Source organism: Acipenser ruthenus, chromosome 6 (genome assembly GCF_902713425.1).
Source record: "Acipenser ruthenus chromosome 6, fAciRut3.2 maternal haplotype, whole genome shotgun sequence".
NCBI lineage: Eukaryota > Metazoa > Chordata > Actinopteri > Acipenseriformes > Acipenseridae > Acipenser > Acipenser ruthenus.
In genome coordinates this window covers 23,642,929-23,670,070 of record NC_081194.1, presented here as the reverse complement: position 1 = coordinate 23,670,070, position 27,142 = coordinate 23,642,929, and the positions used below count along the sequence as shown (strand labels likewise).

Sequence of the window (27,142 nt, the reverse complement as noted above, 5' to 3'; positions counted from 1 at the left end):
AAACAATATCAATGCACATTTCTTTTTACTGGCATTCCTGTTATATGATATTATTTGAAAATTCATACAAAAATAATTAAAAGAAAATACTCTATGGATCAGCACAACTGGAGATGCAGCACTCAGCGTTAGTTAGTTTTATATAAGGCAGCTACACCAAGGCTTTTTCCTGTCAGTGTTCAGTAGGACAGCAACCATCTCACTATACTGCTCACTTGGGCTGGACTAACTTATTTTTGTTCATCAGTGTGAGTCATCAAGTGATGCTGGAAATCACTGACTGCTCACATCAGAGCTGTAATATGGTCACAGTTACATAAGCTGTCTTTCAGGATTAAGTGCATTGGCAGATGAAAAACAGAAACAAATGCTTACAATTGCCCCAGGACCTTAATAAAAAAGACACTTAGATTCAGTCACAGCTAAAATGAAATGATTAAATCAAGAACGTTTATAATGGTGTAGGCTCACAGCTTTACTTGTTGCCCAGTAAAAAACAAAACAAACAAAAAAAAACATTGATTTTGGCCAAAATTGACTATGTGTCCAATCTTTTACCATCATGGTTTACAAAGTTTTAATAATTTTCTGTATCACACAAATCTTCCTTTGTCACTGCAGTATCCTCATTGTCTGTAGGAATTGATTTGGGCTTATTGGTTACACAAATTTAAATATTGTGCATAATGTTAAGATGAAATATGTTCATTTTTTATCAATAAAAGCAAAAACGAAATTTAAATTCTCGGGATATTGTGACTGTTTCAATGAATAAATAGTGAGAGACATCTTTTAATTTATCAGTTCCTATGTATTGCATCTCATACAAAAAATACACATTTATACAAACTAAATATGAATGGAACTCACAGTAAAAACAACCCTCTGTGATATATTTTCTTTCTCTCCTTTTCTTGCAGGCTGTTTCTCAATGTAATCTCTTGTCCTTTATTTAGTGTTTACTGTTTGGATTCCCTGTGCTAGTGTGTCACACAAACACCCTCATACTGCTTCAAGGAGTGGCAGGACATGCAGGTTTGGTTCAGAGAGGTTTGTAAACAAATTGATATGCCAAAACTGTTTCTGATGAAGCCAAGTGCAGAAGGATAAACTCTGAAAAATGTATTAAAAAGATATCCATGATTCACACTACTAACTGTGGGACACTGCAGCTAAACCTGATGAAATACACATTTTAAAAATGAATAGTATAACTGATGCTACTCTAGGGGAATCTGACCCCAGTATGCCTTTGCACTTGCTTCAAAATATGGGCCACGGGTCATAAGATTCCAGTAGTTCAGGGCAACCCTCACAGCTTGTCTTTATCAGAAATCTATGTATTGCTTATGCATGTACATGGTATATTAAAATTTTGCCTAAAACTCACTTGGCAGGGGACACTGCCTGGCCACGCTGTTGGAAAATTCTCCCTATTGTTCAAGACGTTAGACCAAGGGGTAGGCCCAAGGGGTAAGATGGTCCGTAAAGTCACTGCTACATTGATATTCAGCCCCCCCAGAAGGAAGTTTGAAATATTATTCTCTATACAACAGAAGCTATTCAACGTATGGATGATCCTGACGTAATTAATACTGGAGAAATCGACAACCTGAACCGAACATTTATGTCATTGTACATTTGTTGCTATTGGGTTATGTCCCTATGGTGCATCATTTCTAATTCACTCTGTATACAGTAGTGCTCATCGGTATTAACAGCCTGAGTAGAACAATACATGTTTATTTTGATTAAATGATTTGACACTGAAGTGGAAACATCAGCACTAAAACAAATGAGTAATGCAAGTAAATGTTTAAAAAGAGCAGCTGTTTTTATTACATTTTCTTACAATGATTATGTTTATTTGACTTGTAGGGTGTGTAATACATCCCCTTGGTACAGTGCTTCTGTCTAGAGAAAAGAAAGAAAAACAATTAAAAAAAAAACTATATATTTTTTGATAAGCAGCAATCTCACAGTATGATTTTAGCTACTTTGCTGACTTAACACTTAAAATGACATCTTCACTTCCCAATGAGCCATCAAAGTTTTCCTTTCAAATATGCAACCTCAGTTCATGACCCTGGTGGCACTGGTTTCCATTCACAAAGAAATGTGATGACCTTGCAGTTAGTAAAGGGTTAGCTCTGCTGCAATAAGATGCCTCAGTAATCCAACAGCATAATTTGAAAAAAATGCTTTGTACATCTACATGCTACAGTAACTGTGTGTTCAACTTTTGCTTTTATTATCCTGTTTATATATATTTTTAAAATAATTTTGGAAGTGAAGATGCCATTTTTCTTCTTTGTATAGGCTGCAAAACATTTGTAAACTGAGTTGTAAAACTGATTCATGATTTAAGCATGAGCTGTCCTAGCAGAGGAATATTTATTTTAGACCTCAGATTTATCTTCTAAGACAGCACAATTGACGGAACCACGTGGTTTTGAAACAGCTGTGAGAAATACATATTTATATAAATGGAATAAAAACTACAAATATCTGGGATATATTTTTTAAATGTGCATAGCAGAGAATGGAGAAACAGTTTTAATGACATCTCACCACAATTACAGTGATAGTAAAATAGTTAATTCAACAACACACAGGCTGGGTGCAACAAGAAAACACTAACCCTGCATTTACTATCAGACAAGGATTATATATATATATATATCATCGTTTGAATATAAAATTAGTCACAGAACCGCATTATGTAGCAAAGCACTCAAATTGAAGGACTTGTGAATGGGAAGTTTATTTTTTTTTAAATTTCCTGACTGTTCATTGGATAAAAAGAGGGTTACTTGTATCTACTGTCAAAGTGAGTTCCAGGATCACAGAAGTGAATCTAGTCTGCTGTACCACCTGCATGCTGCTAAGCATGCTTTCACTTCTCAAAATACACTTTCTAGTAGTTCATCTGCTAGACAACAATACGTCAGTTTCGACAGAGTACTCTTTTAGAAATTCAGGATCGCTGCAAACCCATGAAGTACGACACTATAACCAGTGCTGTTGCAAAGTCAATAGCTACTGACTGCAGACCCATCAACATTGTAGCTTTGTTTTTATTTAAAAAAACACATTTCTTTTAAATAATATTATTTACAATTATGGATGATATAACCAGTGAATGTGTTGTTTTATTTAAGCAATTTCAAGTTATTTATAAAAGAGAATTTCAAATAATTATTATTTCAACGGCAATGAAAAACATCAGTTTATGAGTGAAGAAAACTGAATTTTAAATGCAGTAAGGTGACTAATAATCTGACTCCATTGTGATTTAGCAGTTGGTTCAAACAATTTAACAACAAATGCTGGATTGTAAATAAATATAAAACTATAAAGAGGGACCAACAAATAGGATCCAGAAATAGGAAAACAGGGTTTTTATGCTGGATTGTTTTTTGGATAATAATAATAATAATAATAATAATAATAATAATAATAATAATAATGTATAAGTTAAATATGTGATCAAAACCAAGATTAATTGAGATTATTTTTTTAAATCTCAAGATTAATCACTCTTAATTTTTTTAATCACTTGACAGCCTAAAAGAATATATATTTATTCATTTTAGGCTGTCAAGCGATTAAAAAAAAGTATTATTGAAATTGTGGCAGGTGGATAGGCATTAAATGTACATTGTGAACCTCCACCCTCATTGATTATTTGAAACAACTCCCATGCCATCATAAGTCATTTTGGTCATTTTCCTCAAAGAAGTGCAGCAGCTCTGGTATTTCTAAGCTCCACTGCATGGAGAAAAAGCTAAATCCTACTGAATAGTTGTACTATTAATATATTCAAATCATGTTACCAGCTTTTTGAGTGAGTTTTAAAGTCAGTATCTGGTCTACTGTAAGTGTGAAGGCTAATATTAAAAGCAGTTTACGCTTGCATGCAATTTGCACCATTTTTATGAAAGGTCAATACAATTGGCAACTACTGATAAACAACTCAAAAGAATAATGTTGGAACATTACTGGTGTGTTTTACTTTCACTCTGGAACTCATGTTTTGTATAATATCAACCCGTTTTAGTGTGGTAGTCAATGTTTGGTATTACTGAATACTATAGACCACAAAAATTACTTCAGCAATATCGCATTATGCAAAAAAGTTCAATCATAATAGCACTATGTTTACTATATACTACTCAATCCTTAGCAATTGCACAGCACACAATTTTGAACAGGCTTGTTTGGTAAAACAACCTGTTTACACAACTGACATTGTGCTCTCTGGATTCACACGAATCAGACGGGATCCATTTCTCAAGTCCTGCAGCTGCTTTGCAGGCTTCCCAACTCCTTCTTCAAACCTTTTCTCCACTACTGGGAGGACAGTTTCATACAGGAATGAAGCATTTTGGCAAATGAAGACTTTCTTTTCAGAATCCTGCTCACATCGCAAGCTGTAGTCAACGTGTTGAACAGCAACAAGAATGATCTCCCTCAGGCTTTCTAGGAGGACCATGTGCAGCTCTGGGAAATATAGTTTCAGCCCTTCCTCAAAGAAGGCCATCATTTGTTTTGTAAAAGCAACAATAGTATAGCTGAGGTTTACCCAACAGCCATCCCCAGTGTACTGGTCAAAGCTGCTAATCCCGCAGTTCCGCATTTCTTCTTTCAGTTTCCCAAGGGCCTCTGGAGTCATCAAGTTCATTTTTCTCCACATTTCTTCAGAATCGCGGTGTTTGGTGGCCTCAATTATAATCTCCTTATAGCTCTGAAGTGCAGCTTTGATGTCCTTAACCAAAAGGGACTGGAGGGTAAATGTCAGGTCCAGCCCAATTTCACTTAGCTGTTTGCAGTGCTCTTTGGCAACTTTCACACATTCTGCAGCAGTGGATAAGCTCTCCTTGCTGTCGAAAACCTGCTTGCTGAAGGCGTCCACAAACATCTTCATGGCTGAGCGGGACCACACCACAAATGCAGAGTAGCAGCCAGTGTTCCCAGCGAAATCCATCTCAAACTCCTTGGCTGTCTCCAGCAGACTGGTGAAGAAGATGTTGCAGAGCTTGTGAATGTACAGCAAAGTGGCACCTTCTATTCGCAACTGGCGAATGGCTGTCTGTACGGCAGCTGCTCGGTTTTTCAGGAAGAGCTCGCAAGCTTTGGTGGACTGTCCCAGCCGGACCAACTGGGATACGGCCCTCCTGGTGGCTTTGGGGCCACCCCGCAAGGATCTATCGGGAGACAGCTCAAAAACAAGGACTTCTGTGAGCTGCCGAATCCTTTCCTCCACTTTCACCTTGAGCCCCTTCACAGGTTGAGTCAAGGGCTGATCCTTCAGGTACTCGTTCAACTTATCCAGCAAATCCACTGCGCCTTCAAAATCCCGCTGAGCAATGCACACGTCTAAATCCTCAGGAAGCTCCTGTATCCACTCCATGCTCAGGTCCACAATCTCTTCACAGACGACTTGCTCATCCTCGTCAAATGGGTTATTGGACATATCTTGGCGCACAGGTGAATGTGGCAGCTCCTCTTCTTTCTTGTGCCTTTCTTTTATCGCTTTGTTTTTCTTGGTTTCATCCAGGATCTCCAGCCACTCCTTTTTAATCTTGCTGTTCTCTGCCTGAAAAATTCGGCTGTCTGGGAACATCAGGATTTTAAACATATCCTTCATGGGTGCATTATCTTTCACGTTGACAATAGCGAAACTGTCCAAATCATAAAGAGCATTGTACTTGTATCGCACTGCCCCACGCCTGTTGGGAAGCCAGGTGGCAACAAGAAGGCAATCATTCATCAAAAATGCATGTACCTTTTGGATTTGAGACATATTATCCACATCATACTCAAATAGATCTCCATTATAAACCAAATACCTTCCAGGGGTTTCCATTATGTTTTTGCACCCCTCTACCTTTTCCAGCAGTGTGGTCAGGGTCCTCTGCTTAACTTCTTCTGTCTCCTTAGGGAAAGCTGCCTGCATTTCCTTCGCTGCTTCATCCTTGTCTGTGGACAGCAGGGCCTGGGTGATACTCTCCATAATACTCTTCTGCTCAGTCAGAATATGGCTCAGTTGGTACATTTCGCTTTCTAAATAGGAAATCTCCTTGGCAGTTTCAATAAACTGTCTGTAATTTTTGTAGACATTTTTCTTCAAGTTTTGAGCCGTTTCGTCGGCCAGAGTCTGTATCTTTTGACGGTGCTCTTGCAGGTCTCGGTCTCCATCCGATTGCTGGGAGAGCAGTTTTACATACTGTTTGGGATCGCAGTTCGCAGATTCCAATTGTTTACGCAGCTTGTTCCCCGTATCTGTCATTTTCTTTCAGATTATCAGCCGCCTACTTGGATCTCTGTAACGTATGGGCCTTTTTTTTTTTTTTTTTTTTTTAATTATTTATAATTGTAACTAACCGGAAAACCTTCAGCAAACCAGAAGCTGACCAACTTCCAGTGAAATCATGGTATCGTGTTTACTTCATTGATGGCCAACAATAAATTATTAAAGTAAATATTGAAGCACTCATCCAGAAGCACATAGCATTACATTAAATACAGTGAAGGCACACTTGGATAGCGTGGTGGTGTTATATTAAAAAAGAAACAGAATAAAGATGTATATGACAGAATTGTATTTCAAATAAAAGTAGAAACTTCAATAAACGTTATAGTTGGACAGCAGAGAAAACGTCAGAACGATGAGACACAGGGGAGGACCAATCAACCCCAGAATACCTTTGAAAAGCTACTGTAATGTTTAGTGCTTTTTTTTATAAACAGGATATTCGGATTTTAAAATATTATTTTTTTACTCTTTTGCCACTGCATCAGCTAGATTTTGGAGTTGCCAGGTCCCGGCAATAGAAAGAAAACTAAACCTGGGTCATTAAAATGGTCAGTTTAAAGTAGAAAGCAAATACAAAAACGAGGTAGAGAATGATTATGTTCTCAACTGACTGAAGAAGTGACTTTATTGATCGTTGGCAGGATTTTGTTTTGTTGGCATTGCTTCTTGTGAGAGCTTTATAATGGATGATGATTTTGTTGTCTTTAAAGTTACAAGAGCAGTTTGACAACGAAGCAACGTTCCACCTAAGGAACGATATTGACAATAGTATTTACGATGAAACTAAAAAGAGGAAAGTTGAATCGACTCAGGGTCAAATTGTGTTTAGTTATTCAAGCTCATCCTTCAACCCTGAGAGTCCGATGTCCATTGTAAATGAGTCCTGTGAGACCGTCGACCCCCCATCGCCGATGTCATTCAGGGCGATGTTCAGAGCTCAATGACACGTTTTTCTGGGGCAACCTCTGTGGAAGTCAAATGGAGCGCTTGGGTGATATTGTAAGTGTTTGATTCACAGTAAAAAATCACTGCAGCAGATATACAAATGCATGTAATAAATACAATTTTAAAAAAAAAAATCCTTAGTTAATTTAGGAGGCATGCTCATTCAAAACTCTGCTTTCCCTTTTTTTCATACAACGTATTGCAAGAAGTTTGCCTTTATTGTGTGATCAACTTTTTGATTCCAGCTATTTTATTGATGTAACTAGGTTCTGTTTTCTTGTTTTCCTGTCCGACAACGCCTAATTCACTACATATGATAATAATGAGGGCTGGCTAAGCATTGTACCCTTTATGATACAGAAATGGGCTTCACAGTGTTACATTTTGGACACACCTACAAGAAGAAATACTATCTGCCCTATGAGTTGAATTTAATGGTGGCCTATTAATTAATTAATGTACAGTAGATCATTTCTAGTTATGTGTTTTTCTGTTCTGAATTTTGATTGCAAAATAAGATGTGACACTCAATTGCTAGCCAGTGATGGACTTTCAGGTGTGCAGGGCTGTGGTGCTATGAAGGTAGAGGAGGCCTGTGCTCAATCCGCCTCAGTGAACTGCTGCTGAAACGGAGACCAAGACTTGATCTGGTTGAGGTTTGTTGTTGATTTTTTTTGCTATACTTGCTTTTCTAAACCGGATTGAAGACCAGGAAGCCCAGGGTCTGGCCACTAGAGCAGATTCTCAAGCTCATTCCAGCTCTGTAATTAGGTAGGGTTGAAAACTGAGCAAGGTGATAACTGGGTGTGATTATGACAAAAGAAACCTGTCCCATAAATAACTGTTAGGTCATTCCATGGGCTTGCTGCTCACATTGTTGGCACATGATTATTTTAATATATTATTTCAGAAAACTAAAATGGCTGACACAAACTGTTCTTGAAATACCTTTCTGTATTGGCCTTGGGACCAGTCTCCTCTAGAGAGGGATACAAATACAATGTTGCCAAATTGTATACAATACTGTAGATAATGGACATAGTTTAGCTTATAATTTACATGGAAACCATAGTTTGTTTTGCTAGCTGTTCCATTAATTATTTGCTATCTAGATATATGTAAACCTATGAAATACCATTAGGAAGTGTACAAAAAGTGTGCCATTTTTAAGAATAGTGTGTGCCATATTTAGGTAGAAGAATACAGTTTACAATTAACCCGACCTCCCTGAAAATATAGCTGTATGACATAGCCTTTTAAAAACAATCTTCTATCCTTTTTGAGTTCTGGAGTGCTTAAGGGGTGCCCTTTTTGGCCTGACGTTCACTTTGGGGCTCATATCAGTTACCTTGTGACTCTGACAATGCATATAGTTGGTCATTGTTGTTGTTGGATAACCTGGAGAAACAGGAGTTCTTGTGAGTACAATTTGGCATTTTTATTGGTGTCATTGCGTTTTTTTTCTACATTTGGCTCCATCACATTAACATCAGTGGTCACTAATAGGTCATATGTTCACACATTACTAAACTATGTTTGTGTGTGCAGGAAGTATCAATAAGATATCTTGAATAATAAGAGATGACCTCTCAAACATGGCCCCTTTGCTCGGGGCTTGTTTTCATCCATCGTGGGCCCCACCTATATTGAGTTGAAAGCTAATATTTTGTGATTCTTCCTAAAACACTTCCAGGTACATATAGATTGCTTTTAAAAAGACCTGATAACAATACATACAATTCTGAATGGAATGCAGCATTCTCTGATCCAGTTCTGCTCAAGCTCTGCCAGCCCACATTCCGAACTGGGACTGTGGGAGTCCCGATAGAGATTTGATTGATCTCAATCAGCTGCTGATGCCAGGGGTGGGAGTCCAAGTGGCCCAAGAATCAGATTGAAACATGGCATTAGCCTCTATAGTGTATTCTGCTCTACAGTATGTTGAGTGTTTAAATGCAATAGTATACTGTTAATGTAATATGTACTTGTTTGAAGTATAACAGGGGTGGCCAAAGTTGCCCTTTCACTCCTAGTCTTTGTTCCAACCCTGTTCTAAATTGTTTAATTAAACCTCCATCCAGACACTGAAGTAGTTAATGATCTAATTTTACCTGTTAAACCTGGAGTGGAATGGCCTTCCATGACCATGATTGGACACCCCTGAATTATAATATACGAAATCTAAGAGTGTTATTTTGTTTTCAGATTCTTTTACATGAAATGATTCATGCGTTGCTTTTTGTCACGCTAAACAACGAAGATCGTGATGGACATGGACCAGAGTTCTGCAAGCATATGAATAGAATAAATAGCGCTACTGGGACCAAAATTTCAGTAAGTAAATATCAGAAATACAGGCCTCCCACTAGGAAGTACAGTATCCTATACAGACTGCATTGAATACCAGCTGCTGTCTCGTTAACATGCATTTACAGGTTCTAATGTAATTACATGCTAACTGGACAGTGTTGCCTGTTCTGTTATGCAATGTCGTTCTGCTGCTATAGGAGCTGCTTTATATATTTTATATTAGCTCGAACAGGACCCCTTGTTCTCAGCAATTGTGGGTAGCTTATGATGTAGACTGTTGTGGAACTGCTGATCAGCCAATGCATCTCGCTGTATATCAACAGTAATTCAGTATAAAGGTGCACTCAGTGGCTCTGGAAACATTTTTATAGTGGGGGTGCTGAAAGCTATCAAACAAAACTGTAACCCCTGTATATGGTGGAAGGAGGTGCACAGCACTTCAATCCAGGGGGTGCTGCCGCACCCCTAGTTCCAGCGCCCCTGAGTGCACTCCACTCATAACGGACTCCAAGGGACAATGGAAATCAGTACTTTATAAACAAAGTACATAGTAAACACAATTTGAAATGCTGTATATAACTACAAACAGAAGTACCTTAAATATAAATATACAAGAAAGCTTAACTGCCTAAGAACAGGAGTTTATTATTTGTACAAAACGTCACAAATGCTGCTATGACTGTCATTTACTGTCCCAGATGTAACTTGTTTGTGCAAAAGACCTGCCAGTGGAACAGGAAAACTGTACATATTAAACAGTATATACATTATAAACGGGTCCGTTTTAACCAGAGTAATTCCCAGATGAAACCCATGTTTGGCAGGGACATGCCTCCTCAATACGTTGTAAACGGAACTCCGTTCTAACAGGATCCGTTATAAGTGGAGTGCACCTGTATATAGATATGAGGGTCTGTATGGGTTATGCCTTGCACACAAACAATGTTAGCCTGTGCCATTATTCCCTCATAAAGTGACATTTGCTATCCTATAGAAGATAAGTATCTAAAGTTTTTTTTTTTTTTTTTTTTTTTTTTTTTTTTTATTGTTCAACATCAATAAGTAGAAAAATGAATTAAAGTGACCAATGTAGTTTTTAAATTAATAGTGTGTGGTTGAATATTTGTAAGTTATAATTTTGTTGCCAGGACAGAATGATTTTTGAAAAGGATTCCTTCTGCCTATAGGGGGGCTGTTTAGTGTTAGTGTAAAAAATCAACACATAAGAAAACAACCAAGTAAGAGTTTATTATAAAAGGCACACTATTCTGTATCGCATTAGTAATCAAGCATGCCGTAATCTTTTACAGATTTACCATACCGGCAGCACTGGTGGCATTGCACAGGTCCCTGCCAAACTAGGAAGTCTTTCTTTGGCTATGTGATCTATAAATAGAGTGGCATCTGCCAACGACACTTGGTGGGCAGAGCACCAGCGCACATGTGGGGGCAAGTATGTAAAAATCAAAGAGCCTGAGAATTACAAGAAGAAAGGAAAGAAGGGAGAGACTGACAAGAAGCTAGAAACCAACACAAAAGAAACCATTAACAAGAAGGAAGCTCCTAAACCACTAGACAGTGGCAAGACCTCACCTGATACAGGTAGGGTCATTTCACTTTTTACATCACCCTTGCAGTTTTAAATGTTTTTTTTATTTACTTTAATTGCATAGGTAAGTGACTCACCCACTGCTCTAACCACTGCTATAAACTGATAGGAAGGTTAGAAGACAACCCTTACTTTATTTATTTGTTTTTAAACCAGGAAAAAAATAAATAAAATAAGAATAGTTTACAAGATTGTAGATTTACCATTCACGTAATACACAAAATCACATTACAGTCAAACTTAAAAAAACATTTAATTTTTCATTCAGTGTGGGAGCAGAAACAGATACATTGTGATAATTCTAGAGTCCTAGTCCATGAAACTAAATTGAATGATGGATATTAGTCTACATTTAGCTTATTTATCATGTCCCGGATACTCTGATTAACAGTGCACTGTAACTGAACTCTGCTGAATCAATGTGAGGTGTGACCCAGCAGGTGTCGCTACTAGGTTGGCTGTTTTGTTCTCTAATTGTCTCTGTAATAGAATATAAACCATTAGTCATTGTTGAATGTTGAGCTTTTTGCTCAAACTTGGAGTTGGCCTCAGTTTTCTCAAATTTATGTAGCAACAAAGAAAAGATCTCTGTTCAATTTGCCCTTGAGTATTAAGCTGACAGACAAGTATTTGTAAACCAAATTTATTTTTTCAGTTCAGTTTCTGTGTCAAGCTATGTGCATACATTGAAAGGAGTGTCTGATGCTAAATCACAATAAGTGTTGTTGTGTTGCTTGCTACGTAAAATGTTTTAAGCTACCTTTTTAGTTGTTTTTAGTCCAGTACATAATTTTGTTTTATTCGCCAGTATCTACCTCACTGATACCCTTTCTTTTTCAATAAAACATTTACCCAGATCTACTATCTCAACAGTTTTGTAAATGAGCTGTATATCCCATTCACACCTTATTCACTGTAATAGGTTATATATTTTCCAGCCCTATGTATACTGTATATGTGGCTGTGGAAGTATAACATGTATGCATTGTGCAGAATTGTGTCTTTTTTAATAACATACTTTTCTTTGTTTGTTTTGTTAGGCAAGACTAACAGTGTCGACATTTGAATAGGAATCCCATTCAGTGGAAAAGGGTTTGTCCTCGGAAAACGTTCTCGGGGGTCGTCACCCCAGAAATCCTCCAGTGTGGATAAACCACCTGAATACAGCAATCTGTTTGGCTCTCATAGCCCGAAGGCAAGAGGGAATGGCAGGCTAAAATGGCCTGAACAGCTCCACTCGTCTCAAACAAACCGTACTGCCAGTTTGTTTCCTAACTCCTGGTGTCTCGATGGTAACACAAACCTACCATCGAAGTAACCTCAGTCATCAGGCAAAAGATCAGTTGGTAATAGTAAGGTGGTTAGAAATGTTAATGGATCCCCTGTAAGAATTTTGCCACCAAATGGGCAGTTGAAAAATCTGAATTATTTTGCAGGGGTAAAGCAGAGGTCTACAATGTATTCAATTCAGAAAAGCTTTAAACCACCTGGAAAGGCTGGGGTAAGTGCAAGCGCCACAAACTTCCCGAAACCAGAAAATCATTCTGCAGAGGCAAAGCAAAGGTCCATTGTCGATGCTTTTTGTTCCCGAAGCTTTAAATCGCCGGAAAAAGGTGAGGCAAGGGGAACTGCTATGGAATCCAAAAAACCTTCAGAAATGACCAGATCAGTTCTTGGGGTTACAACAAAGGATCAGTTTTGATGGATTTAATTCTAAATCACCAGAAAGGGCTGTAGCAGACGGAAGCGACGTGAACCCTAAAAAGATAACAACACTGACACCATGTTGGAGTCCAAAAAAGAATCGGAAAAGTCAACTACTACAAACACACACAGTAGTAACACAGTGGCAAACATTCCCTCTACAGCTGCACATCCTAACCCCGGCCCCTTGACCTCTCCTAATATAACAGTTAGTTGTCCTGTGTGCCAAGCTAGCATTTTAGAGTCCAAAATGAATGACCATTTAGATTCCTGTCTTATATAATGCCATATTTTATACCCAGCTGTTTTAAAACAATAACGTTTTTTTGTATTTTTAAAACTGACAGTTGTGCTACAATAATGACTATCCCTGAATCTACCAAACCATGAAACTGTGAATTTACCTATTTGATGAGGACATTTCCAGATCTATCCCTTAGATTGCTTTTTAGTAAGCTCATTATTTACAGCGTTCCAATTGTAATCTGGGTTCTTATCCTTTACCTTACACGAATAACAGTGGGTTTGTTTTCAATAGTTGCATCAATGATTTTGCCTTGAAATTGAATTCCTTTTATAATAAAGCTTTCTTATATGGAAATATTTGCTGTGAAATGAAGATGTTTATCTAATAATTTAGGGTACAACTGAATGTGTGAAGTAGTTTGCAAATGCATCTAAACTAAGAATGCTATTAGTTTGAGCAGGCCTACAGCATATTAGAGATGATCATTTGATTGTAGTCTGAACCTGCCTTGGACATTCATTCCCAATGAAACTGAAAAAGTGCTGCTGAGCCTTTGCATGGACAGACTTTCAAGATAGAAACGGTCGATCCTTATTTTAAGGTTTTAGTGTTTTATGTTAATGTTTTTGTGTGTGTGTGTGTGTGTGTGTGTGTGTGTGTGTGTGAAATTGCAGTTCTAAAATCTTTATTTCGGTAGTAAATATAAATTAAATTAAACTTTATTAAGTTGTGTCTTTTTATTGTGTTTTATTTCCCAGGATAAAAACAGCAAATTAACCTACACTGCAAAATTTAAGTAAAACCTGTTTGGAAATCAACGTAGCTGAAAAATGGTAAATAAACCAAGCAATTGTTGATCTGTTCTGTGCTGGTGCAATGGTGCTGCCCTGCCTAACTATTTCAAATAAATTACATTTTGTACTATATATGTCACAACACAAATTGTGATAATCAGTATATTAACTTTACTATTGTTAAACCTTTTTGAAGTATATTTTAAATTGTTTTACCTACACTAGTGCTAGAAATACCCTCCATTGGGATACCTTTTATTGGACTAATCAAAAATTAATCACAAGCTTTCAGACCTAAAATGTCTCTTCTTTGGGTGAAAGTAGGAAAGACAGATTGATGTTTACATTCAAAGGACATCAATCTCTCTTTCACCTGAAGCCATCTGTTAAAAACTCTTAGAAACTTTTTGAGATATTCCATGATCTGAATGTAGACATTTTTAGACCACATTTGTTTTAACCTCTGACCGTATTTCAGAAATAATTTGAGTTATAGTCTTCATATGTACAATGCTCTAAAAGCGCCCCAGGCATGATATATCAATGACCTTGAATACCTATACCAATATTGCTTTGATCCTTGCAGTTACGTGATCTTTCCAGAATCACAACCTCGATCAATAGAATTAAAGCTGTGTCAAGACATTTAAGAAAAGGCACAGTGTTACGTGCCCTTAGCCTAGGACAGAAAGGCACACCTTTAACGAATATGGTTTTGATTTAAATGTGGTTAGATAATTGATTTCCCAACAGCCAGGGCACACAAAAGACATTAGATATATGATCGATTTGATTTAACAAGCCCATGTTCCTGAAGGTGCTTTAATGTTGTCAATGACAAAATATACCAAAAAAATAAAAAAAATAAAAATCTGTTATATAAGGATGTGCTTCAGGCTTAAAGCAGCAAACTTAAAAGCACACAAACCAAGTTGTTTTTTGAATACCCCTTCACACATATTTATAACTTGATGACAGTACCTTTTATTAACGGGCTTAAGTTGTCAGGCTGCTGCGTACAGCAGCTTGGAGGCAGAAGGTGTTTCTAATGGGTTTGGAAGCGGAGATATGTGCTGGAATGTTTTAGGTATTAAACTTTGTGCCAAGAAAGGCTGCCTGTCACAACAATTTTAAAGCATCTGCTCATTAAAACACTATAAATATTACAAGGAGTAAAGAAATAAACACTGAACCTATAAGGTATGAGAAAAAAATGATTTTGAAATGAAAGGTCTACAACAATGTGTGTAATACAGTTTGTTAATCCTACATTGAACCTACAGTATAATAACTAAATAATAACTACCCATGACTATGAAAATTAAACATCCAATGATCCAATAGTATATGTTAGTCTCTTTCGTTTATTTTTGTCTGTAACAATATGAAAAAATGAATTAATAGTCATATTTTGATATGAATATTAACTGAAATTCTGGTGGTCAGTTTATTAAGAACCCATTATGTTTTTTTTTTCTTTTGTTTTTTTTTTTTTCAAGCAATTATCCTCTGTCTGAAGCCAAGGGCAATGGGGACGCATTCAATAAAAACACATTTAAATCAGTAGACACTGACCAATACACTTCCCTGGAAGACAGACATGTGTGGTTGTACCATGGCAGTAGATTAGCAATGTTTTTAATCCATGCCATTGTGATACCATTGGCACTGTATATATTGACACTTTATCGAAAGTTTCATTACATATCAGAAAAAGATTATTTAGCACATGTTTTTGAGTGTATGCGAATTTGGGAATATAAGGAGCCTGTCCAGTGTCTTTAATGATGAGAATGAATGTCCCACTTTTAATTTGTATGGTTACAATGTCATCAGGTTAGAATGTATTGACCCAAGTATTTTGTGGTTTATTCCTCTTGGCATAGCTGCTTAGTTACAGTCTCTCCTATGAACCTATGATGTGAAATCACACACTTTGCATCAATTTATTTTTAACTCTTGCAATTTGACACACTAGATAAAATTACTCTCCTGTCATGGATTTTTTTTTTAAGTCAATGCAATTTTCCAGGAAGTCTGTGATTGTAACAGAGCTTTTGAAATGATCTCCTGGGTACTGCCATCCCAGTACAACTAGGAAACAACAATCTATCTGTTTAAACAAGATGTCATGATTAAACAATACCTACAGGTATATAGCGTATGTTGAATTGTATCAATTGCCCTGGGCTTTATACAGTTCCCCTCTGAAAGGGAAATACTATAATAAATATGTAATAATATATCATAGTATGTAAGAAATAACATTGTTTGCTATGATTTGTGAGCAGCTGAAGAATATTTAAAAAGCCGTATGCCAGACATGCTTTTTGAGATAATGCAGGCATTCATATCGTTGCTAATATCGTACCCTTTCAGTTCAGTGTATATTCAAGGTGTTGACATAGGCAATGCCCAACACCAACACTGCGATAAAATTGCTCGGTTCTTTTTTACTCTGGGTACCCATTCAGTTTGAGGGGCTTGCTTCTGATAAGGGTCAGTGCTGATGTTCAAACTCACGATCTACAATGTAACCCTATGTAACAGCTGTTAAAAAGGAATTACAGTAATTGTAACCAACTGAATTTAAAAGATTACATGCCCACCGATAGAAAGTTGAAAACTGTATTATGAATATTCAATGAGCCTCGTCTGTTCCTGAGGGTTACGCCCAATAATTGCGCAGGGCCTCTGGGCTGGTCAAAAGACAGGAAATGTCATTGCTGGACAGGATTAGCTCTGGTGTGACGCTTTTATTTCAGAAAGTTTAGACGAGTGGACCTGTGTGCGAGACTGTACACGCCCGGACAACTGGAACGGTAGTTGACACGGGATGCGACTTTGTCCACAGCGTTTGCTTGCATTGCATTGACAGGGCAATTATGAACGGCAAATCTACTAACGCCAACCCGGGACGCGGCGGTGTGTTGCCAGCCTGTGTCGAAGGGCTTCCGACGCTACCGAAGAGTCTCAGCGGCTTGCTGAACTCCAGCGGTGGATCCTGGAGGGAGATGGAGAGAATGTACGCGAAAAAGACCATGATCCAAGATGATCTCAGCCGCGGCCGCAGTAACACCGATAATCTAGTATCCAACAAGCCGGCCAACCTAGATGCTGCCTTGGCACTCCTAAGGAAAGAGATGGTATGTGATCAGATCAGATAATTACTGTCTGTCTCTCGCTGTTTTTGTTTAGTAACTGCGGGGTACTTTGCTTAATACTAAGTGAAAACCTGACTGAGTGGAAAGAAAGTAACACCAGCTGTTGATCAGGATCATACGATTAGTGTAACCACTCATGCTTTACAGATAGTCCATCCATAGTCATTGTTGTGTAAATCATTTTATTTATTAAGCTTGCATTGCACCAAATATGCTGTTTGTCCAAAGACAAACCCTTTTCTTGTTGCATAAACCACCACAAAGGATCTTTGTACATAACAAACGCATGTGACAACAAAATATCGCTGGGCTGAACAGCCCAATACTACAATTGTGGCCTACACAAATCTTTTTAAAGGATGTTCGTTCGACATGGGTAGATTGGAAAAACGCAGACATACGAGGAAACGTATATTTGTTCCATTGTTCAAAAGTTATTGTCTCTATCCGTTTTCCTGTCCTGCCAGGAGGGTCGAGGAAGAGAATGTGAAACGGGCAGGATGGCCCTTTCTACAACAAAAACAAAGAGGCTGTTGACCGTTTACGTGCAAGGCGTTTATTACACTACAATAATTGTTTTGTTTTGTTTTAGCAGAGAGTTATTGCATGCGTAAAGAGAACGTTTTTTTATGTTATTTACAAAAATTGTGACTGGACACAATTGTACCAGTAGTTGGTTCTGCATATTGTAGGTATCATTAAAGTTACGTTGTTTAAATTATTTTATGTTTAGCAAGGAATTGGATACACCCTTTAGCCTATGTATTGTCGCGCTATTTTGTATCAAGCAGAACAACATTGTAATTGTCAGAGGAAACAATGAGACAAATGATTGATTCTTCAGCGATCATAACTTCAAATAGAATAGTAATAGATTCACATCAGCGTGTCATTCATTGTTGCAATTGGTTACTATGTGGGCAATGCAATGTCAGCAATATAATTCATGATTCTGTCAACCACAGACGATAAATTAGTTTTAGTTTTGCTTGCCAAACTATATATTAAAAAAAAAAAAAAAAATCTAATTTTTTTTCCAAGTGTGATGGCATGGCAAGCATGTTTTGGGGAGGGAGTTAGCAGCTGGTTCCAAAATAGGAAATAGTTTGTACAATGCCTCCTTTTTTTTTTTTTTTTTTAAAGAAGTGAAATGTAAAGGTGGTCATAAATATAAATATCTCAAAGAGCCCTTACACTGTTGTAAGTGACTGCAGCAGCAAGAGTCAAGCATTTCTGAAACCGATTTGATCTGCAAGTTCATGTTCGTATTATTTTGCCCACTAGAGTTTTGTGGTGTGCAGCTGTCAAAAGGGGTCCTCACCCATCCCGGTCCAACTTCCTCACCACTGCTGATAGACTGTCCAATGCATACTATAAAATCAATTGCTTTTGTTGTATAAAATAGTAATACACAGGACAGTTTTCACTTTAACCGTTGTGTCCTCTTTTACTCACCATGTATTGCTTCTGTGAATGTGCAGGAGGTGAATCCTTCTGGATAAAGCAGCAGTTTCAGGGTGTGCCACACCCCAACACCACACAAGGGTTCTAAATAATTATTCAAATCTTTAAATTTGGAAAGAAACACACTATAGGTAAACAAGTTTCAGTAAAAAGAAAAAGGGGTATGCAGTGACAATACTGTATCGGTTCATTACAACAAACGTTCATCTTTTATCTAACCATGAATTCATGTCAACAATTTCTGTGTTTTTTTTTTTTCATAGGTTGGGTTACGGCAGCAGGATATGTCTCTACTGTGTCAGTTATGGTCACTCCATGAATCGATTCAAGAATACAAAGGCAGTTGCCAGGACATGTCAGCTGTATCCAGTATAGATGGCACCTACAATGTGGAAAATGGCTTCTTTGATGAAGAAGATGACTACTACCAGGACACAAGTATTGCCCCAAATGAACACATGGATTTGAATGCATCAGTTCCCAAAACTCTAAACAATAAGAACAAGTGGATGCAAGACTCCATTCATATGAGCATCTAGCACCATAATATACTGATCTGTGCCTTCTCACTATGTGATCAGTTCTACTCTACTAATGTAAAACTGGCTTTTTATAAAGAGGAATTCTTCAGTCTTCAATTCCACTGGCCTCTAATCTCTTTCTAATAAACTTTTATATATAACCAATTATAAAACTAGTATTTATTATACATTTCTGGCCAAAAAAAAAAAAGATTATTGCTTGTATATAACCTCATATAATAACACTTATAAACTTAGTGTAAACTTGGACAAAACGTGTTGAGGACTGTGTATTTTTTGTTTGCAGTGATGGAAGTCTAAAATCTGCTGCTTGTTGGTGGAAACCTAATAAAACATTTGAGTAACAAACTGGACCTGTTGGTGCTGCTATAATACACTAGCATAGGTTTTATATGTGTTACACAACTGCCATGCCATCTTGTGCTGAACATTTTACTGTGTGAAAACAATGTTTTGAAATGTAATTTTGGTTATTATATTCTCAGGTATGGGACTTTATTAAATGTTAAGCTTTTTAGGTTAGTTTTTATATTTTATGTTATATAAACAACTTTATTTTATTCTAAGTTGTATTTATTTTCAAGTAAAAAGAGCTCTTGCAGAAAAAATGCTGGCTTCACTTTATTTATTTTACAAAATCTATTTTAAAGCACTATACTACTGTACCTGTTGCTTTGCACTACACACGCTACAGATTTGGTGGGCTCTGTTGGTGAATACACAATTACATTTCAAAAACCTCTAGGTCAAATGCAGCAACAACTGGCTAATAGATTATATCCAATGTTACCTGAAATTCCTCAGACTAACGGAGAACAGAGGCCATTACCAAGGCAATGGACAAGTTTTTCTGTGTTTGCCAAACCAATCCGTAATCTCTAATAATGCCTTCTGTACCAGGCTATTGTTATGACTATAGAGACAGTACCTGTCAACCATGTTTTAGTCAATAGGGTTGTGAGTTGATTATAAGAAACAGATTTTAATAACTTTTACAAGTTAAGGGCAACATACCAACTATTGTTGGCACTCCCATAGTGCCACTTCAAGACATTAATGTTCAAATAAAATGCAAATCAAATTTTGAATATGCGGTTTAGCTAGTGTGGCTGTTTTTATAAGTACAGCATGTTACTAATCCATCTAAGGTAGCGATTTATTTTTTTGCTTTGGAATGCTTTTATCAGTATCTGATCAAGATTGCTGATCTTGTAATCGTAGCCCACAACTCCCTACTGAATTGTGCCAGATGTTCCTGCACTAACTGTGGCAGAGTTTAGTACTTTCTATTATTTATAATCTTTTCAAGGCTGTACCTTTATGCTGAATCTCTGCGGTTGTTACATCTCCATTGGTTTGTCTCGCTGAAAAGAACAACTACTAATAAACAATTTAGCAGATCAAACTGTTGACGCAAAAAAGGGGCCTAATTAAATCGTTTATGGGTCCTTACATTGCCTATACAGTATTATAAAGTCGCCTTCTGTGGGAACACTTGCACATGTGGTTGAAAAACAAATATAAAGAAAGATGAAGGTGCAATGTCCCACAATGTGGTTGTTAATCTATCCAAACATAACTATAACACATTCCATTGTCAGATACATAGAAGTACGACAAAAACAAAACTTAAATAAGACATGCTTGTCAAACAAAACAAATACATTCCTAAAGACATTTTCTATTTTTTTTGTATTATGTATATAAATAAGGTTATTGTCTTATAACCCTATTGAAAATATCAGTTATTCCCTTGTTTCGTTTAGCAGTTGTGAAGTTTGTGTGCATGCAGCTGAGACTGCATTAATGGAATAGAAACAAACTGAAAAGCCAACCAGGTCAAATTGAACAAGTTTAAATAATCGTAGAATGTAGCAGGAATCTCATTTTACTACTGTATTCCTGTACTAAATCATTGTAAGAAAGTATTGTATTGCTAGGTGTGTGTTGCATTAATTTGGTTTTCAGGGCACATGTTTAGAAGATTTGGCTGGTATACAACAGAGTAACTTAATCCTACATTTAAAAAAAAAAAACAGGATATGTGTTGTCCAGCCCTGGAATAGTAAGCAGTGAATATGCGCTTAAAGCTGTGTTTGACATTAAGATTACAAGATCTGTTCTTGCAAAGAGGATGTATTTAAATTGAAACATACAAGCTTCCAAGTGGAGATAGCATGGTGTTATGTTTGCACATTGGTATGTGTTTTATAATTAAGGCAGAGGATGCATCAGCAAAAAGATGAACAAGATAATATGTGATTTGCTTTTAAGTATCTTGAGTGAGCCAGTCCCGCCTCCCCCTTTTAATTCTTAAACCTGAACTTGGCTGCTCTTGGAAACGTATCTGGAGCATTTCTTCTCTGACATTGTTTTTATACTTATAACCTTGTTTTGGTCAGATATAAGTTACTAAGTTACCACACATTAGCCTGGAATGCTATGCCATATATTTTAAACCTAACGTGTATATGTTGCAGTTTACAAAGTGAGAGATGGTTTCTTTGGACAGATGGTGGTGGTAATTGCCCAAGGCTACTTAATGTTCAAACAACATCTCTGTGCTATTTATCTGTCTACTGAAGATAAAGACATTCCATCTTGTTTCTCCATTAGTTTTCTTTTTTTTTTTAAATTGATTACACAGCATACATTTTAAAGGAGGACAAACAATAAAAGTGATGTATTACTGGTATATAGAATAATATAGTATACTGTCCAATTTGAAACCATTGAATTTTGCGAGAAAAAAAGACATTACAGAATCCAGTAAAGTCACACAAATATAAGGAGACTGACAGTGATTTATAAGGGAGTTCATTTTTACATACAATACAGGCAGCATTTATGCCAACTATAAACTCATTTATGAATCACTCAATAACCATTTAGTGGACTATAGGAAGATATGATGTGCTATTGCCAATAGCGCTATCGACTTCCACCAATTGGTTGGTCATGTTTCACTCTATCAATACAATATGCTGTGTAACACAAATAATAATGTCACCTCTACCCAGTGAGAGGTGATTCTGGGTTTCCTGAAATATCAGACACAGCATTTTTTTTTTTTTTTGCTGAGATCTAGAATAAATTATCTACCTAGGATGAAGGCCAAGGACACGTGTATTGATCTCTGGTATTCCGATTCTAACATATTTTATTCAGTAATATTTCTATTATTTTATCCATTTCAGAACGGTCTGATCATCGTCAAAATGGATACACTAAAAGGTGGATAAGCTTTCAGTCCTAACATACTGTTTTAAAACCTTATGCAAGTCTTCAGCTACATGTGGCAAGATCTGAAAATGGTCGAATTAAAAATATTGACTGAGAATGTGAAACACAATATATAATAAATGTATTGTACAGCAGTATGTCAAATAATGATTGTCATAAAAGGTGTTGTATTCTTTAGCATCTGAGGAATATACATTATTGAGAAATGTTCAAGTATCTGTAGCTACAATACACAGCATACAGCATTGTTCAAACAGAAGTAGATTATATATATATATATATTGTAGCAAGCACAGGGGTATGGGGTCAGGGTTGGTAGGTGATGCAATCAAATATGAAGACGTAAGCCCAATACCAGCTCTTGCAAGGGAGCAAGCTCTTTTGTACAGCGGTATCGGTGCTATGCTTCAGTGCGGGAGGTCCCGGATTCACGTCCCACTTCTGCCTGTGAGAAACCCCTGCTTGCAGGAACCGAAAACATTACATTGGTGTCAGAGGTGAATGCAGGTACTCCGGAATGCATTTGGAAGCCTGTAGCCTGGTGAGCAAGTCTGAGGGCAGACTTGAGTCAGGCAGGGGAGAGCGTAGAATGCAAGGGGGGGAAGGGTAAGGGTTGGTAGGTGACGCAATGAAATATGAACATATGAGCCCGATATATGCTCCTTGCAACATAGTCGGCTCTTGTACAGCGGTATCGGCGCTATGCTTTAGTGCGAGAGATCCCGGGTTCGGGGCCGCCCTCCCCCTACATTATATACAGAGAGAGAGAGATTGTTTGGAATAAGTCCATATTGGTGTCATCAGGTGCATATTTTTTATGTTAAGGAGTCAAAGGCCTGCTGAAGTAAATGGGAAGCAGGCTTCCACAATGTTATTTCAGTTTGGTGGTAGTGTCAAGTACTTTGAAAGCCAAACTTTAGATTACCAGACACCCCTACATAGACGTTGCTTAATTTTTTTGGTTTGAATTTCAATGTCACCGAGCCCAGAAGAAATCACGCCTGATGAAAGAGGGTGCTTATTTAAAAGTAAAAATCTTCATATTTTAAGGGAGAATAAAAGTGCATGTGTAATATCTGAAAAACATTTGACCTCTTTATTATTCACAAAGCAAAAAAAAAAGTTTTATGCATTTGTATTCAATAAATCAAAACAATTATTTCAACAATACCATCTATTTATTTTTATGTCAGTGCTAAGCATCAGACATTAACTCTTTGTCAATTTCAACAAAAGCAATTGCCCCTTTTTCTCCACTGGAGGTGACATTTGTTTTGTATAACTTTGCCTAGTATAAAACACACAACAAATATATAATTGTAAAACGTGCACCAACTGTTTTTATCATGTACACACTATGACTATTTGTTGACATTTTCAATTGGAGAGTCTTTGAAGTCAGCCACAGTATTTGTACAGGGTTGACAAATATGAACCATGGCATGGTAAGTGCATAGGACACCCCTAAAGGATGTCATCCAAAAAAGATATCTGTTTGGACAGATAACCCCCATTATTAAGAATGCCCACAACACCAGACACCCACCTTCAGTAATAATAAAAAAAAAAAAAGTGTTTCTGTTGACAACCTCAATTGAAGATGTGTTTCATGAAAAAATAGTAACTGAAGATAACAAGAACAGGAAAACTGCAGAGAAAGCTAAAACCACTTGTCCTATGTGCTCCACTCCATTTTCTGGAAGAAGTAAGATGCAGATGTTTCCATTAACAAACCAATGAAGATAACCAGGAATGAAAGTCTTCTGCTACAGTTGAGAATAACTGAAACACAAAAAGCAAATAAGAATCTCATGTGACTATTCTTTAGATCCGAAATTGCTGTTTTTCTGTCTGTGAGAGTGACTGTATTGTTCAATGCTGAGGAAACATGCTGGACAACAATAGTCATAGATACTCGTGCCCCTATAATAAAGCTTGCAGTCATATTTGCTTGTTTATGCTGGTAAGCCTGGACTCTAATAGACTGTGAAAACAAGAAAAAAACAGGGACCATGTTGCTTATCTGTTACAGGTATCAAGCTTTAGTGCCAACACTCTGAATTTGCTCGTATTTACTACTGATTTTATTGTATTTTATAACTACTCTTATCTGTAATGTGGTATTTTGTATTGTGATATTTTGTAGTACCAAGTAGTGATGATTAAAGTGTTACGGGGCAGGTGTCAGTCTGGTTTCAAAATTATTACTGTCATAGTGCTGTACAAATGTTAGAGACTTGTTAGAAGTATAGAAGGCAATACCAAGGAGGAATCTGAACGTATTTTCAGTGAAAAGCCAAAAATAGTAGCAAGTAGTTTTGGTAATATTAATGAAGAGATACAATATATGAAGGAGAAAAAGGACAAAATTACCTCTAACTGCTTGTGAGTTTGAAGTGAGCACAAACACTTTTATCAGGTGGAGGCACAGTGGGGAGTAGTCATGTTCCCAGATCACAGCTGGGATGACTAACAGTTTGCCATAGCTGGACAGTAGTAGTGCCTTCAGCATCATGGCTGGTTCAAAAATTGTTTTCAGGTAGCCTTTTATTAACCACAGGAAAGTAAACACCCCTACTAGAAACATCATTAGCTCTGGAGACAAAAAAACAAACAAACAAAAAAAACCATTAAATTCTGCATCAATGAAGAAAATACAAAAAGCAAACGTATTATTATCAGCAGCAGAACAATAAGGGGAAAATAGGCCCTACTTATAACACTTTAAGACTATTTTAAGGAATGTTTTGGGATTAATTTGATCGACTTTGCAGATCATGAAACCTGTTTTAAACTGTTTAAGAGTGGGTTACAATTTATAAGTACTCACATTTTTCAAAGACATTGAGAAACACTTCTTATGAACCATAACCGCAATGAATTTCTTCAAGCAAATCACAGTTGGGTCAGCCACAAATATCCTGAAAGTTTTACTGCTTTGGCTACTCTGATACAGGCAAATGAAGACTAACATGCTGACTAAATATCTATCATTTACAAACGTTACTGATCAAGTAATTAGTGCATTGTTAGATAGCGCCGGACATATTCCACTCTTATAAATGAAACATTCGTGGGAGAGAATGCGAGTGTCTTCTTACCTAGAGCAGCTAGTCCAAACATTCTGTAGAAATCCCACTCTTTTGTGTATCGGATGATGTCCGCTGGGTCACTGCTTTGCTTGGAGCCCTGCAGTTGTGACCACCTGAGGTATGCTTCACATAGCAGGCAGAACACAAACAGTTTCCCATGTATCTAGAAATGGAAATATATTTGATCAAAAACAAAACATCATGTTCCAATCTCTGCAAGAAAAGGATAGAGCAGGGAATACTGTGGGTGGCACGGTAGGCATAATTCTCTAGACTGCTGTTTTTCATCACTATTTGAATATGACTCAGGTCACAGTATGGGCATTTGCATAGTAGTCTGAGGCTACACATTTCTTAGTATTTAATGGGCTACCTGTTTAATATTCTATTATGTGTATTATCTACCATTCTCTATTTTTGTTTTTGCTCTGATTATTATATATACTTCAATGGAAGTTTGTAAAATCCTAAATGGTACAGATAAAGTTAACCCAAGCCACTACTTCAAAGTGTGCTGGTGAGGGAGAATTCTCAGTGTTGTTCCCATCATTTCTTATGTTCATCTAATGACGTGGCACGAATTACTGTCTAAATACTAATAGGCTAGCTGTATAACTGAACATAAAAAATGCAAGCATAAAAGTAAAGACTAAAATGCACAATACTCAACTTACATTTAATGTTGTATTAAAAATAATATGCCTGTAAGCTTGTGCTTTGCATAAAATGGCATCAATCAAAATTATAACAGGGTCATATTCGATGTACTTGTCCACTGGCTTTTGGCAAGACTTCTGAAATTGAATAAAAAAATAAAAAAAAGACAAAAAACATTTAGTACATGCTTTAATATTCAGATAATGACATGATGCCATTTCTTGTTTGTGGTCTCCCAGCCTATGTTACTCTGTATTTGCCATCTTCAGTTTTCTCTTTACAGATTGTAAACAACTTTATATTACATTGTCCCATCTAGCTAGAATGAGTCCACACATTTTAGAGCGCTATGTAGAATATACAGTACAAGTTTTGCATGTACAGACCTGCATGACACAGAAAAAGTGAGTTTATAAATACACATAAACCTATTATGAATAAAAGGCGTATCTGCATAGCAATAGCAAAGGCCTCATGCTACTAGAAACATCAGAATAAAAAGTACGACAAACATGCATTACAGTACCCCAAAATATATCACGAATACTACACGCATTGATAATTGTACAGTATGCACTCTTTCTTCGTAATATGTCGATCACGTGGCAAAAATAGCATAGATATGGGCTGTTAATTTAGTTGTTTAAGCTTAGATGTATTACAATTAATTGCTTGCATAATGAGGTGAGCCTCTGCTTTCTACTCTGAAGCGCACGAAAATAATGTCTGTGTAGGCTACCGTAAAGTGCCCACAATCAAGATAATATTATTATTAATAAACAGCAGCACGGCAGCAAAACATATTTGATCTGTCTTGAATAAAATCACATACACATATGGTAATCTTTAACACGCCATTGCTGTAATCTCTGTGAAGTTCGTTTGCCTCTTGACTGCACTCAATACATTTATACAAAACTGCAGCCATCACGACTCGTTTCCAAACTGCCGGCTTCTCTCCCCACTTCCTGGATTTTGGGTCCTTCCGATTTGCATTTTGGGCGTTGTAGTTTTACTGGTTTTGTGTTGCTCCTAGATTTCTTGACTTATTT

The 27,142-nt window shown here is 37.0% G+C and overlaps 3 protein-coding genes and 1 pseudogene across 5 annotated transcripts; 2 read left to right on the top strand and 2 right to left on the bottom strand.

Moving 5' to 3' along the window:
* Positions 1 to 1,811: 1,811 nt before the first annotated feature.
* On the bottom strand, positions 1,812 to 6,450 carry LOC117410834 (exocyst complex component 8-like). Its single transcript, XM_034017694.3, has one exon. The coding sequence runs from the start codon at positions 6,290 to 6,292 to the stop codon at positions 4,238 to 4,240; it is 2,055 nt and encodes a 684-aa protein (XP_033873585.1). The 5' UTR covers positions 6,293 to 6,450; the 3' UTR covers positions 1,812 to 4,237.
* Positions 6,451 to 6,626: 176 nt separating this feature from the next.
* On the top strand, positions 6,627 to 13,860 carry LOC117411249 (DNA-dependent metalloprotease SPRTN-like; annotated as a pseudogene).
* Positions 13,861 to 16,598: 2,738 nt separating this feature from the next.
* Positions 16,599 to 19,658, top strand: fam89a (family with sequence similarity 89 member A). The gene is made up of 2 exons (XM_034017917.3): positions 16,599 to 17,074; positions 18,820 to 19,658. Exons 1-2 carry the CDS (start codon positions 16,814 to 16,816, stop codon positions 19,093 to 19,095), a joined length of 537 nt encoding a protein of 178 aa, XP_033873808.1. The 5' UTR covers positions 16,599 to 16,813; the 3' UTR covers positions 19,096 to 19,658.
* A 3,765-nt stretch (positions 19,659 to 23,423) lies between these two features.
* arv1 (ARV1 homolog, fatty acid homeostasis modulator) lies at positions 23,424 to 27,120 on the bottom strand. Of its 3 annotated transcripts, none has more exons than XM_034018095.3 (5): positions 26,923 to 27,120; positions 26,108 to 26,227; positions 25,443 to 25,596; positions 24,715 to 24,936; positions 23,424 to 24,123 (listed from the first exon to the last, which is right to left on the bottom strand). In XM_034018095.3, exons 1-5 carry the CDS (start codon positions 27,016 to 27,018, stop codon positions 24,017 to 24,019), a joined length of 699 nt encoding a protein of 232 aa, XP_033873986.3. In that variant the 5' UTR covers positions 27,019 to 27,120; the 3' UTR covers positions 23,424 to 24,016. The 3 variants fall into 3 exon arrangements, with proteins under 3 accessions (XP_033873986.3, XP_033873987.3, XP_058881255.1); XM_034018096.3 differs by having other exon boundaries at positions 26,108 to 26,224; XM_059025272.1 differs by lacking the exon at positions 26,108 to 26,227.
* Positions 27,121 to 27,142: the final 22 nt, after the last annotated feature.